Raw genomic sequence first — 13163 nt, 5'->3', positions numbered from 1 at the left:
TTTTTTTCTTTTATTTTTTTTTTTTGTGACAAAAGACAAATTAACATTAACTGCTTGGGTGAATGCGAACTTGAGTCTGCACAGTTTTTCGCACATGAAAAACCGCGACATCAAATAACGAAGAATGTCTGATCGTTTTAGTTAAGTGTAACTTTACGTTTTTCTTTCGCATTCCTTAACGAAGCATTTACTTTGCCACTGTGAATCTTTAAATTTTATCTGAAACACGTTGAAACAGTGTCCGTAGTGCGAGGCAAGTGTGCGAGTTTTCAAACGAGAAACTATTTCATATATATGTTTCATTGCGGTTATAATCGCGTGTGGTGTACGAAGATTACGTACTTGATAACGAGCGATCGCAACACTGAAGACATTATCAACGAATCAATAACGATAGAGAAAAAAAAAAAAAAAAATGGCACGGTGACGCGGTATCGATCGATTCGGCGACGGATCGTTTCAGACCGTCTGTTTCTATCGTTGTTTCCTTTTTCCACGATTGGCACCGGCTTCTTTTGGACCGCCTCCAACTCGACTTGCCTCGACTCGCGCGTTCTCGCGATACTGTGCCGTTCCTGAATCCTTAATGCGAACCTTATGAAGTCTCTCGTGAGGCGAACTGGCCGCAGACCGGACAAGGAAGTGCGGGAAATGGCCACGCGTGAGGTCGAACATCCTCCGGACGTTGTGCGCGCACTTCTTTGTTTCTTCACATGTTTCTCTTGGACACGTTGACAATTTTTGTCGTTTTCTGTTCTACGATAGAACCATCGTAGACGAAATTAAATTAAATTACCGAAACGCGTAGAAAAAAAAGAGAAAGAAGCTGAATTTAATTATTTTTACCGCACTTTACTTGCGCGTACGTTTTGTATACGAAAGATCCAAGCTATTTTCGAATTGCTCTCGTTGTAGTTCCAATGTCACCTCCCGGCAAAAAGTTTTCGAAACGCGAGTGTCCCAAAAGTAACGAGATACAAGTCGAAGTATAAAATACTGTATGTTGTTTTTTTTTTTTTTTTTTTTTCAAATTCGCGAGATAATGGAATAAAATTATCTAAATTTCTAAATTGACTCGCACGTTCGAACGGACCTCGAAATTTAGTTTGTAATTCTCATTGTAATTAGCCTTGAATGTTAATCTATTCTAGAATAGGAGCTCGCTCCTCTCACTCTGCATCCAAATTAATTTTTTCGCAAATTATTCAATTATTGACAATTCAGCTTTGAGAGTAATTAAATTTCGTTCGTTCTCGACGAGAGAAACGTTGCGAACTGTGTCTTCAAATTACTTTGTTACAGCTGTTTGAAAGTTCCATTGCGATAAACGGCACTTCGCACGCTGTTTCGTCCACCTATAACGCCCGTTTCAGACGTTGCAACTGTTTGCAGCTGGTGCTTCCATAAACGTTTCGCTCTCTCTCGAAATCGTATCGCGGTCGGAGACAAAAGAATCACGTGCGCGCGTTTTGTCTCTCGTAGCCGGGCGGTAAATCACGAGAAGAAGGGACCAATCGCGCACCAGCTCGGTGATACCTCAATTGCGTGTGTCTCAGCCAGAGTACCGGGAAGCAGTTAAAAGTCAAGGCGCGTGATTTATACCGTGTTCGCATCGAAATAACTACGGCCGAAGCCGATGGTTGCTCGATTAAGTCTTTACGAAGAATGGAGCTGCTATCAGTCGAATCGATATCATCCCCTCCTGCTTTCATTTTCCAACTATCGTTCGCACCGGGGGAGGAAATCTCTTCGCGGAAGAGTGACGAATGAACTTTTGCGGATCAACAATTGTGCTCGGAAAAACAATTGTCAGAATTGGCAGTAGATTCGTTCAGAGATGACGCAACGCGCGTCACATTTTGTTTAGTCAAATCGCACGTGAGAAATGAATGTCTCTGTAAATTATCCGAGAATAGTAGATCTTCGCAATCTCGCCTTTCGCAAGCAACGTAACTTGGTAACTCTGTCAGAAATAAACTCTTCGTTCCGTGAGATTCGCGATTTGAAACGTTCATTGGGAAAAGTCGTGACTCGAAAATCGGGATCGAAGTTATCAAGGGACGAAAGGAGGGGGTCCCCTCTTGTCTGCCATAACCGGTAATTCAAAAAATTATACAAGCGCCTCCCGTAGGGTCGAGCGGTTCAAGTTTTTCAAGCGGCCGGTACAAATTTCATATTTTCCCGGCAACGTGCACACGCGTGTATATGCGTGTGTACGTGTTTATTCTCCATAGGCTGGCATGGTGTGTAGCATAGGTGGGTAGCTTCGTTCTATCGACCGAGGCACAGCAGCTCGTCCCGTGACCTGACCTCGTCTGAACCCTCCATTCCGCTTTGCCTCGCTCTCTAACACAATCACCTAACCCCCACCTCTTCTCTATCATTCTGCGTGCGTCTCTCTCTCTCTCTCTCTCTCTCTCTCTCTCTCTCTCTTTCTCTCTCCATTCGTATCTGTCTTCTTCCAACCCTATGAAACCAACCTCCCTTCTCTCAACGATGGTAGTTTCTTCTACCCTGCACAGTCACCATCTTCGCCCACCTCTCTCCGCTCCACGGTCTCCGTTTTCCAACCGGTGCAAGAACCCTACCCGCCACTTTCCACACGATATTAGCGGGCAAACTGGAACAACGCCCGAAACTCAACCTCGCACCCGGTGGGGTATTTTGTCGACGGGATCCTCCTGCAAATAGGGGCAATATCCAAGCAAACGGTGGATACCAGCGCAAAAGCAGCATTCTTCACGGAAATTTCCAACATCGTTGACTTTCCTCGTTTAATCCTTTAACGAGTGAAAAGCTCGTTAACCCCTTGCGCCGGGCAACTGATTGGCGGACCATAACGAGCGACCAAACCCGTATACAACGAGATTCGTCGCTTTCGTTTCGAAACTCGTCGGTATTGACATCGCTGGTTAGAAGTTATTGGAATTGTAACGAATTGATTATTTGCTGTTACCTGGATTATATTTAAATATACTTGAAATTGTGAGAGGATGTCGCAATTTTGGGACAGGGAAATTTTGTCAAAGTGCGTGGCAAGAGGTTAAGGAACACAGTTTATGTACGTAAGATTTAAATGTGTTTAATAAGAGAGAACAGTTCCAGGATTCGATTTTAGAACGTGTTTAAGTCTTGGAACGACAAAAGAAAGAACGTAATTAAGAAATATATATATAACAGTGAAACGGAAATTTCTGAAATTTGCAAATCTGTCGCGTGGTTAACTTTCTTTGTTTAATCCTTTGACGGGTAAAAATCGTCAAAATTCACGAGTCGCAGTTTATGTCGCGCGAAATTTAAATATACTTCAATTAATAAAAGAAAATAGTTTTCAGTCCATTGCGCTGGCAGCTGGTTCGCGGACCATAACGAGCGACCAAACCGTACACAAGAATTCGTCGCTTTCTTTTTCTTTTGAACTCACGTCGGTATTGATATCACATGGTTAGCAATAAACTTATCATTTGTACATTTAAGTATACTTAAAACTGTGAAAATGTTGCAATTTTGGGGCAAAAAATTGTCGACGTGCGTGGCAGAATAATCGAAGAGATATACGTGCAATAGTGAAACGGATTCGTAGATTGGAATTTTATCGTACACTGCAGTTTCGCACCGCTCGTGGCTAAAATAATTTCGCACGCCGCGCTGATCATTGCCAATTATGTTTAACCGTTGATACCAACGGCGTACGCCATAATTTAGAGCAAGCTGGATGTTGAACACATCCACCGTGACCCGCAAATCCCTTCACATTCGATCTATTTGCACACTTTCGAGCCTCTCGTATCGATATTCTTCGCGTTGTATCGCCGATTCCTCGAACGACAAATATGAAAGATGAAACGGTTCGTTCCCTATTGGTTTTCGACTGGGTTGGATATTAAAAAAGTTTTCTCGGCCGCCGGCTCGCAACTTGGAGCAATTTTGCAATTTTTTTCTTTCTTTTTTTTTTTTCTTTGATATTATTTTGGATTTAATTTGATTTCGTTTCGAGATCGGTTATCGATGAATCTGTCCTTGGCGGAGGAGCCGCGTTTCGAAAGTTAGAACCGAACGACGGAAATTTCGAAAGCCGAGGACAAGGCTTGCACGCTCTCAGGGTCGAGCGAAATCTATATCTTTATCTCAACTTTGTGTTTCAACTTTCGCCGCAATGTTTTTTTATTGTAATTGTTTTTTAATTGTTTGTTTTAGAGAAAACGGGTAATACTATGATCAGTTTTATAACCGTAACTGATATATAGAAACGTTGAAAAGTAGATGAAGAAAGGGAAGGATGAGACGTTGTTTGAAATCGCACCTTTCTATGCCGCGTCTAACGCAAACACAGAAACTCTCTCTTTTTCGTCACGAACCAGAACCCAGGACTTCGATAATTAGATCTTTGGTCCCCACTCGGGTCTCCAAATCTTGCTCTCTTCACAAATGAGAATGGACATTTCGGAGGATCGTTTATTTTTGCACGAAATCTAGGATGTTCGATAACACGTGTGTTATCTATGTATTGTCAGGCGAAAAAAATGGCCAAACGAGAGCAACGATGAACAAAAGTATTCGTTACAGTTGTCTATTTTTATGAGACTTGAATCTTCAGAGAATTATTTGAATCCCGAAATGGTATCGTCGGGTGATGGATGAATTTCAGATATTTGATATTATTATGGTTGAATTATAAAAATCCTGAAACTAAGTAATTTAACTCTGAATTGCTATACTCTACTATATATTTACTATATAAATAAACTAGTTCTTGGGTGATAGATGAATTTCATGTATTTGATTTTATTATGATTGAATTAAAAATCCTGAAACTAAGTAATTTACTTCTCAATTGCTATACTTTACTATATAATAGTAAACTATAGTATACTATACGTATAATATATAATACATATATCATATAATACATATTGCTATACTTTACTATATAATCTCAATTGCTATACTTTACTATATAATAGTAAACTATAGTATACTATACGTATAATATACTATATCGTATAATACACAATAGTATATAATAGTAAACTAACTGTATAATATACTATATAATAGTTACCAGTTTTTGACACAACACAGTTGTACATGAGAGAATTATTTATACAAATTATTTTATTTATTTATATAATTGACAGTGTCCTTAGAAAAATTTCACGATATAATAATTATTATTCATTTAATGCGCGCGATTATTATTCATTTAATATATCATAATCATTTTCATTTATTTACATTAATATTTTTGCGCAACCACCGTGAAAGTGTTCAGAGTTGAAGTAAATCGAAACAAAAATCTCATTTGCAAAGCCTCACGGTTTCCTCTCCTCCTTCTTCTTCTTCTTCTTCTTCTTCCTCCTCCTCCTTTTTTCTCGCTCGATCGAAACGTGGATTGCTTTTCGGCCGAAAATTTACGGTCACTCCCCGAACGAACTTTCTCCGTTTTCCATTTCACGTATTATTCGTCAAGCAAAGAATCCCCCCGTCTCGTTTCAAGCCGCGCACCCTCCTCTTTCTCGAGCAGCAGCTTATTTGCGAGCGATGCCAGAATCTGAATTCATACGGCCCGTTTCGAGCATTATTATGCATTGTTACTACCCGGAGCGACACGAAGGAGTCTGCGCTCTCAATGCATCCGGAGACCGTCATACAGCCTCCGTATATAACGTGGACCGCCATCAGTGTCACGACAGGGATGAACAATGAGCCTTTCCCATGCGGTTCTCCGCCGTTCCTCGCCCTCCCGTCACACAGCGATAAACTTTCCGGGCTGTTTTCGCGACAAGTTCCAAATACGATATCCGGTGCCTGCTACGAGCTCCTCTGTAGGTTTTCCTATGGGTTCTTGGGTTGGATTCGGTGCGTTGGAAAATGGTATGGAGTTGAGAGAAAGTTAGTCGTTACGTGGATTAATTTTTGTTTTTATTTTGGATTCTTGTGGGTGGAGTGTTGGACTTTGTGTTTGTGATCAGATTGCATTCCAGTAATGAATAAATAATTAATTTTGTATTATTGGGATTTTTAAGTTTGGAGTCAAGTATTATATAATATGTAACTTCTGTTATATAATTTATTTTGGATTCTTGTGGGTGGGGTGTTGGACTCTGTGTTTGTGATCAGATTGCATTCCAGTAACGAATAAATTTTGTATTATTGGGATTTTTAAGTTTGGAGTCAAGTATTATATAATATACCTGTATTATATATAATTTATTTTGGATTCTTGTGGGTGGGGTGTTGGACTCTGTGTTTGTGATCAGATTGTATTCCAGTAACGAATAAATAATTAATTTTGTATTATTGGGATTTTTAAGTTTGGAGTCAAGTATTATATAATATACCTGTATTATATGTAACTTCTGTTATATAATTTATTTTGGATTCTTGTGGATGAGGTGTTGGACTCTGTGTTTGTGATCAGATTGCATTCCAGTAACGAATAAATAATTAATTTTGTATTATTGGGATTTTTAAGTTCGGAGTCAAGTATTATATAATATACCTGTATTATATGTAACTTGTGTTATATAATTTATTTTGGATTCTTGTGGGTGAGGTGTTGGACTCTGTGTTTGTGATCAGATTGCATTCCAGTAATGAATAAATAATTAATTTTGTATTATTGGGATTTTTAAGTTTGTAGTTAAGTATTATATAATATATCTGTATTATATGTAACTTCTGTTATATAATTTATTTTGGATTCTTGTGGGTGGGGTGTTGGACTCTGTGTTTGTGATCAGATTACATTCCAGTAACGAATAAATTTTGTATTATTGGGATTTTTAAGTTTGGAGTCAAGTATTATATAATATACCTGTATTATATGTAACTTGTGTTATATAATTTATTTTGGATTCTTGTGGGTGAGGTGTTGGACTCTGTGTTTGTGATCAGATTGCATTCCAGTAATGAATAAATAATTAATTTTGTATTATTGGGATTTTTAAGTTTGTAGTCAAGTATTATATAATATATCTGTATTATATGTAACTTCTGTTATATAATTTATTTTGGATTCTTGTGGGTGGGGTGTTGGACTCTGTGTTTGTGATCAGATTACATTCCAGTAACGAATAAATTTTGTATTATTGGGATTTTTAAGTTTGGAGTCAAGTATTATATAATATACCTGTATTATATATAATTTATTTTGGATTCTTGTGGGTGGGGTGTTGGACTTTGTGTTTGAGACCAGATCGCATCAAGTTTTCGTATTTCAGTAACGAATAATTAATTAAATTTGTATTATTGAGATTTTAATGTTTGGAATCGAGTGTTATATAATACCTGTATTATGTGATGTTATATATAACTTTATACATATTATTATATATAATATTACATAATACAGATATTATGTAACATTCTTTTATTATAATATACTTTTATTATAATATGTGTGTATTGTATATCTGCATTATATAATGTTATGTATTACACATTATAATATTGTTATATACACGAGCAATCGAAAATGATTTATTTCTTGAAGGCACAAGTTTTCATACTAAGAAAAGTGGCAAATTTCATTTAATGGAATACATACAGATTACTTCATTTTTGATTGAACATATAAAATAATATCAAACGACCTGAAAAACTGAAAAGCACATCGGACAAATCTGTAATTCAATTAATGTAACGCGACGTAACATAAACCTCTGCATTTCCAGTTTACTTTAACTGTACAATTTTCTTCTTTCTTTCTTTCTTTTTTTTTACGTTGAAAAATACCTTGCCGTGCATGTTTGTTCGGGGCACTCGTGACAAAGAGTTAAGCGAAGCGCGAATCAAGAATGACGTTCCAAGATTTTGTCAGCCGTTCTGCCATGTCCAAACACGTAAGGCTAATTCCTCCAATATCCGTGACACAAATTACACTCGGCGTACAACTTGGTTGCCTCGCGACTCCTTAGAAAATCGTCGCTAGAGAAACTCGCGTTGCCATTTGCCTGTAAAATTCACACCGAGAGCGCCGCAAGACCCAGATCCTTTGTAATCGTACGTTTCGAACGTACAAACACGAGCCACACGGGCGCGTATACTCAAAATCCAAAGGCCGTAAAGGAAACTACGGCCACACGACGAGGTAGAAAGAGTCCACGGAGTCGTAATTCTCTGGCACGTTTCCTGGCGCTCATTCCATTCACGTTTAATTCCACGGGCCTCGTATTTTTCATTGCTCGCCCGAGGCTAGCTGCTTCGAACAAACAGTGTCGATTTAATTATCCGTTTGCCGTCAAATCGTGTACGATTAAAATCCAAACGGGAGGTAGAAAAATTGAAACGAAAAAAAAAAAAAGAAAAAGGATAGGAGAAAGGTAGGTGAAGCCGATGATTCTTTGCTCGGAGAGTCTCGAACAAACGTGAATTGAAACAAATAACTCGTACGTGAAATACACGCCAAAATACACAGAGTCGTGCATGCGTAGACGTGAATGTAAATCGACGTTAGAAAGAAAGAGAGAAAGAAATAAGGCTACGCACCAGTTTTTATGGCGGGCAGAGAAACAGCTGGACCGTACGAAATGGCGAAAGCCCATTCCATCTCGAAACCGAAATCCCTCCACCTCGGCCTCTGCTTAAACATTTTTGCCACGAAAATTCCCTTTGCGAGGAATTAACATTTCTGAGAGAGATGAAAGCGTACGTTTCATCTCTCTCAAAATCGATAACACGTCCTGTATGGAAGGATGTTGTAAAATGATCGATATTATAATATTTGAGTCGACATTGAAACGTGAAGTGTTGGAGGAAGGAATTAAAGTTAGGGAAAAAATGAAAAATTAAGTTTAAAACAGTTTAAAATTAGAGTTAAGTTTCTTATTGCAATTGACTGTTGGCCTTGGACGAGTTAAATAGAATATTTTAGCTGAATTGTTACTCATTGTTGAAACTTATAAATATCCAACAGCAACAGCGAATATAATGAACTATGCTTTCAAATTTAATATTGTTATCTTAATTTAATTTAGATGTAATCGCTATTTAAGAAGACAGATGATGACTTTGAAATATATCGTGACAATGGCAGAAATAAAAGAATTTTCTTTTATTTTCGCAATGTTTCACGACGCAGTGCGTAACATGTTGTCAATGACAGAAGATCGATGCAGTTGTGAAACCTGTCACCCGCGGATTTACAGAATCATTTGCAGAATCTAATCAGTCTAATAGAAATCGGCCGAATAAACGCATTTGGAAGCGGAGAGCAACGATCACTCGGTCGCCGTACTGACGTAACTGCAAATTAATTCAGTTCAAGCAACAGGCTCGTGCCAGCGTTGCCATGAGAAAGTTAAGTGACCTGTATCAAGTATCTTTTCTCTCCACGAAACACTTTGAAAAATTGGTCCAAATATTCTGTACGAGCTGCATGCATATGCTTCCAAAAGTTTCTAATTTTAGTATCATCATGATTTATAATTGTACGGCAATTGAAATATTTTAATTTCAGCAAATTTCCCTCCCGATGGAAGAAGGAACACATACACATAAAACTATACTGCAACATTCTGAATATAAAGGTACAAAAAGTATAAACTAAACTTTTAAATGTAACATTTGTCTGACAGCGAGTAGTCGAGATCAAGCCGAGAGTAGTCGTTTGAACTACTTACTAAAACCCACTTTAGGATTATTCACGGAGAATAAATATAACGGCTGAAGGCAACGAAAGAACGAGCTTGCTTGTCGATTCGAACTGGTCAACAGACACAATTGGTCTAAAGAAACAGACAGCACTCAAAAGAAAGTATCTCTTTTACGACGGCAGCTGCCAGTGCACACAATTACTCGAAGTAGACGTACATTATTATATCGTTTCCATTTAACGTCGATCCTAACAGCCGTTTTGGGAACTCGTGTGCCACTTGAGAATTTCTGCTCTGTGCAATTCGCAGTGTGATTCTGCGACAATTAATTAATTAGTCGTTTCCTTTTCGCGCATTTTGATAGAATGCTCATGAACATTCTTATTTTTTAAAATCGATTATTTCTCTTCGGCAAGCCTGTACTTAATCTTATTGCGAGAGAGGATAGTGATCCTTTCAGAATAATCTGATGCTTTTAAATTTTCAAACAGAATTTGAAGAAACTATGGTAGTGATCTTTTAGTACATAACTTTAGAATTTTTATTAAGAAATCATTTTAGTCTGTCATGTCGCAAAGCTCAGAACCATTATTTTGTTTTAGAAATTGTTCTTTATCTAGAGTTCTTTCTGTCTACGTTGTAATTTGGGTAATTACAGGAATATACAAGAATTGGATAATCCAACGTGAATTATATCTCGCTTAAAATCTGCATGTACATCGCGGTTGTCCACTATGACACGATAAAATCCCAGTCCAGCGGCAAGAAAGCGTTTAATTATTAGAAAGGCAAGAAAAGCGAATATCGGCGATTTATTAGATCGCACGCAGGGCAGCAGAGCCCCACCGTTCACCATGGCGAGCTCATCTTTCACCATGACTCCCCGATAGGCCAGGGAGGGAGCTAGTCACGATGTGCAGACGCAGACGAGAAATCGTCGACGTGAAAAGGGGGGAAAAAACGAGAAATAATGAAAAGCATAATAGAGTTTACACGACACTCTTCGCGTGCTCTGGGGCGAATGAGACTCAGGGACGTTTTTTTAAGGGGGTCAAGGGGACCCTGCGCCCCGGGGCCGTCCTTATTAACACTGACCTCTCTTTCTTTCTTTCTTTCTTTCTTTCTTTCTTTCTTTCTTTCTCTAAATCAAGATTCTCAAACTTTCTCACAAAAGGAATCGCTTATCGCGTAGAGACTCCAGTTCCCATCAGAGAGAAATCGTTTGTTCGTCAGTGTCGTGCTTTTACTCTCCCTCTGGTGTCCGTTCGTACCGCAGTTCGAACTGAACGGATCACAGGAGCAGAAATCCGTTCGCCGAGATGGCCGACGCGTAGCATGAGAAAGCTATTCGAGGCGTGACACTAATTTATGGACACGTTGAGCAGCACGCGTATCGGCCAACGAGATCCATGCAACCTTAAACTTGCATCCGTGCGTATGATTGCGTAAAAACTGTCTTTGCCAGAGTCACGAACGCGACTAGTGGAGTATCATTGGTGACGTCGTAATAGATACTGTCCTTTCCTGTTATTAATACTGACTAAAGAACCTATCCGTACGCGGAATTATCGGTAAATCGATCGGTAAGAGTTCACCTGTCGATTTTAATAACAATATGACGATGTGAATTGCAGTTACGAAAGGAGGCAAGGGGATACGCGAGAAACGAAGTTCGTCTAATAAATTTTTTTCTTTTCTTTTTTTCTTTTCTTTTTTTCTTTTAATTATACGATGACCCTTGGTGTTACATTAGTTCACGAATACGGTATTCTCTTCACAATGTCACGACCGTCGTGCGTGATTCCGGCACGACGTCACGGTCCCATTGACGCCAACCATAGCCACCTTAAACACCCATAAAACATTTTCGTGACCTCTTTTTCGTTGTAATTCGACGACGAACAGAGGCTTGTTCTCCATTTCCGGTGACACGAAAGCACCGATATACTCGGCACGCTCGCGGGGGAAAAAAAAAAAGAAGCTTTCACACGTCCTGCGGATATATCGCGTATACCAGTGAATTCATAAACGATACCGCGGGTTTTGTTACCGATCTGAATGCCCCCCGTGCACATGGAATCGAGAACAGCATAAATAATCTTGTGGTTCACCCGAAAATGTATAAAACATAGGTGCAAATGTTTATGGAATATTTGGAGAATTAAACGAATCTTAAGGTATACTAATTATTGATCGTTTTCGATGGTAAAAGTGTAGAAGCTTCCTTGAAAAGCATATATATGTTTATTTTAATAAAATTAATTTATTTTTTCCTTGTATTATACACAACAATATTATTATTAATTATCAGTGAACAATATTATTATTAATTATCAGTGAAAATAATGTTATCTGTTATTCTTACTTATTTTTACAAGTAAAAATAGTAAATATAATTTTCACTTATAATTACCGATCGTTTTCTATAATAAAATGATATATTTTATGTTTTCTAAATAAAATAAAAATATAGAAGTTTTCATACAAAAGATATTAAGTAAAACATAGATTTATTTTGATAAAATTAACTCATTTTTTTCTTATATCGCTATTCTCAAAGCAAGTATATTGTATGATTCTCACTGAACGTATTTTATTAAATCTACCTTGTTACGGCTGTACATTATGTACAGTAGCCTGCTCCAAAAACAGAAACGTATTCATACGCGTGACTTTAATTGACGGAGAAGATAAATCTCTTTATCCCGTATGAAAGGGTTGACGTGCATCCGCAAAATGCGTACGGTCCCTATATACTGTTACATGCAGTGAGAGCATCTTCTTAATGCTTTAATTTACGAGCATGCTTTATATATAAAACATTTACATATATATTACCAGAGAATAGAAAAATATCGAAATTATTAGTGCACGTATGACGATCGACAAGCGTGTATATGTGTACGCCTGTACGCATGAACTAGCCAAGGATATTTTTCGAGGGTACGTTACGCATGATAGCACAGTTCGTATAATAATTTCGTAGCAGAGAGCATGCCAGAAAACGTGCATTCCCGAGGAGAAGTTTCCTGTAGGAGAGAAGAGCCCTTGGGTACCCGGCGATGAACCATCATCGGTCGTAGCGCGACACGAGGTCGCGAGAAGGCACGAGCGCGGCGTCGAGACACGGCCGAACGTAGCCGAACTCGACCGAAGCGTGACGAAGACGTACGAGGCCGCGAGCGCAGGGGTGGGGACTGGCGGACGTTCAGTAGCCGAGCTCAGTCGAGCCAGCGCCGTGATCGGAGTTGGACTAGTGATTGGTGAATTGTGTCCGGAGCAGGCGTATCCGCTCTCTCGGCGTTCTAGTCGCTCCTGCGATCACGCGCACACGAAATTTTACAATTCGGCTGCGGCGTCACCGGTGATCGACAGATTCGAACAATCGGTTGCCGCGTTTCCTCTCTCGCGTACGTTGGCTTTGCTCGCCGTGCAACGTCTCTCCGGTCGGTCTCCCGTTGCACGAGCTCGATTCGCCGACAGTTCGGTACGTCGCTGCTCGACGATAACCTATCGTGCCCGCGGATTGACTGTCGCGAAGGCCTCTTTCGTTTTCTTTTTTTTTTT

General features: G+C 39.0%; 2 protein-coding genes and 1 long non-coding RNA gene across 3 annotated transcripts in view; 2 read left to right on the top strand and 1 right to left on the bottom strand.

Moving 5' to 3' along the window:
- LOC122527888 overlaps positions 1 to 11672 on the bottom strand; it is a 23333-nt gene extending 11661 nt beyond the window's left edge. The window contains exons 1-2 of the long non-coding RNA XR_006306433.1: positions 11537 to 11672; positions 566 to 575 (exon numbers count right to left, since the gene is read on the bottom strand). This is a non-coding gene — a long non-coding RNA (uncharacterized LOC122527888). The remainder of the gene's footprint in view (positions 1 to 565; positions 576 to 11536) is intronic.
- Positions 1 to 13163, top strand: part of LOC122527879 (protein roadkill) — a 78356-nt gene that overhangs the window by 13702 nt on the left and 51491 nt on the right. The gene's annotated exons all lie outside the window — the stretch shown is intronic.
- The window catches only part of LOC122527882, an 18359-nt gene that overhangs the window by 5117 nt on the left and 79 nt on the right, over positions 1 to 13163 (top strand). Inside the window, exons 2-3 of the mRNA XM_043652460.1 lie at positions 9461 to 9530; positions 12583 to 13163. The exon at positions 12583 to 13163 is cut by the window's right edge and continues 79 nt beyond it. Coding sequence (XP_043508395.1) covers positions 9461 to 9530; positions 12583 to 13163 — 651 coding nt within the window. The remainder of the gene's footprint in view (positions 1 to 9460; positions 9531 to 12582) is intronic.

The sequence above is a fragment of the Frieseomelitta varia genome, unplaced genomic scaffold (assembly GCF_011392965.1).
Source record: "Frieseomelitta varia isolate USP_RPSP 00005682 unplaced genomic scaffold, Fvar_1.2 scaffold_236, whole genome shotgun sequence".
NCBI classification, from domain to species: domain Eukaryota; kingdom Metazoa; phylum Arthropoda; class Insecta; order Hymenoptera; family Apidae; genus Frieseomelitta; species Frieseomelitta varia.
Note: the sequence above shows the minus strand (reverse complement) of the source record. Positions and strands in the feature narration are given on the sequence as shown.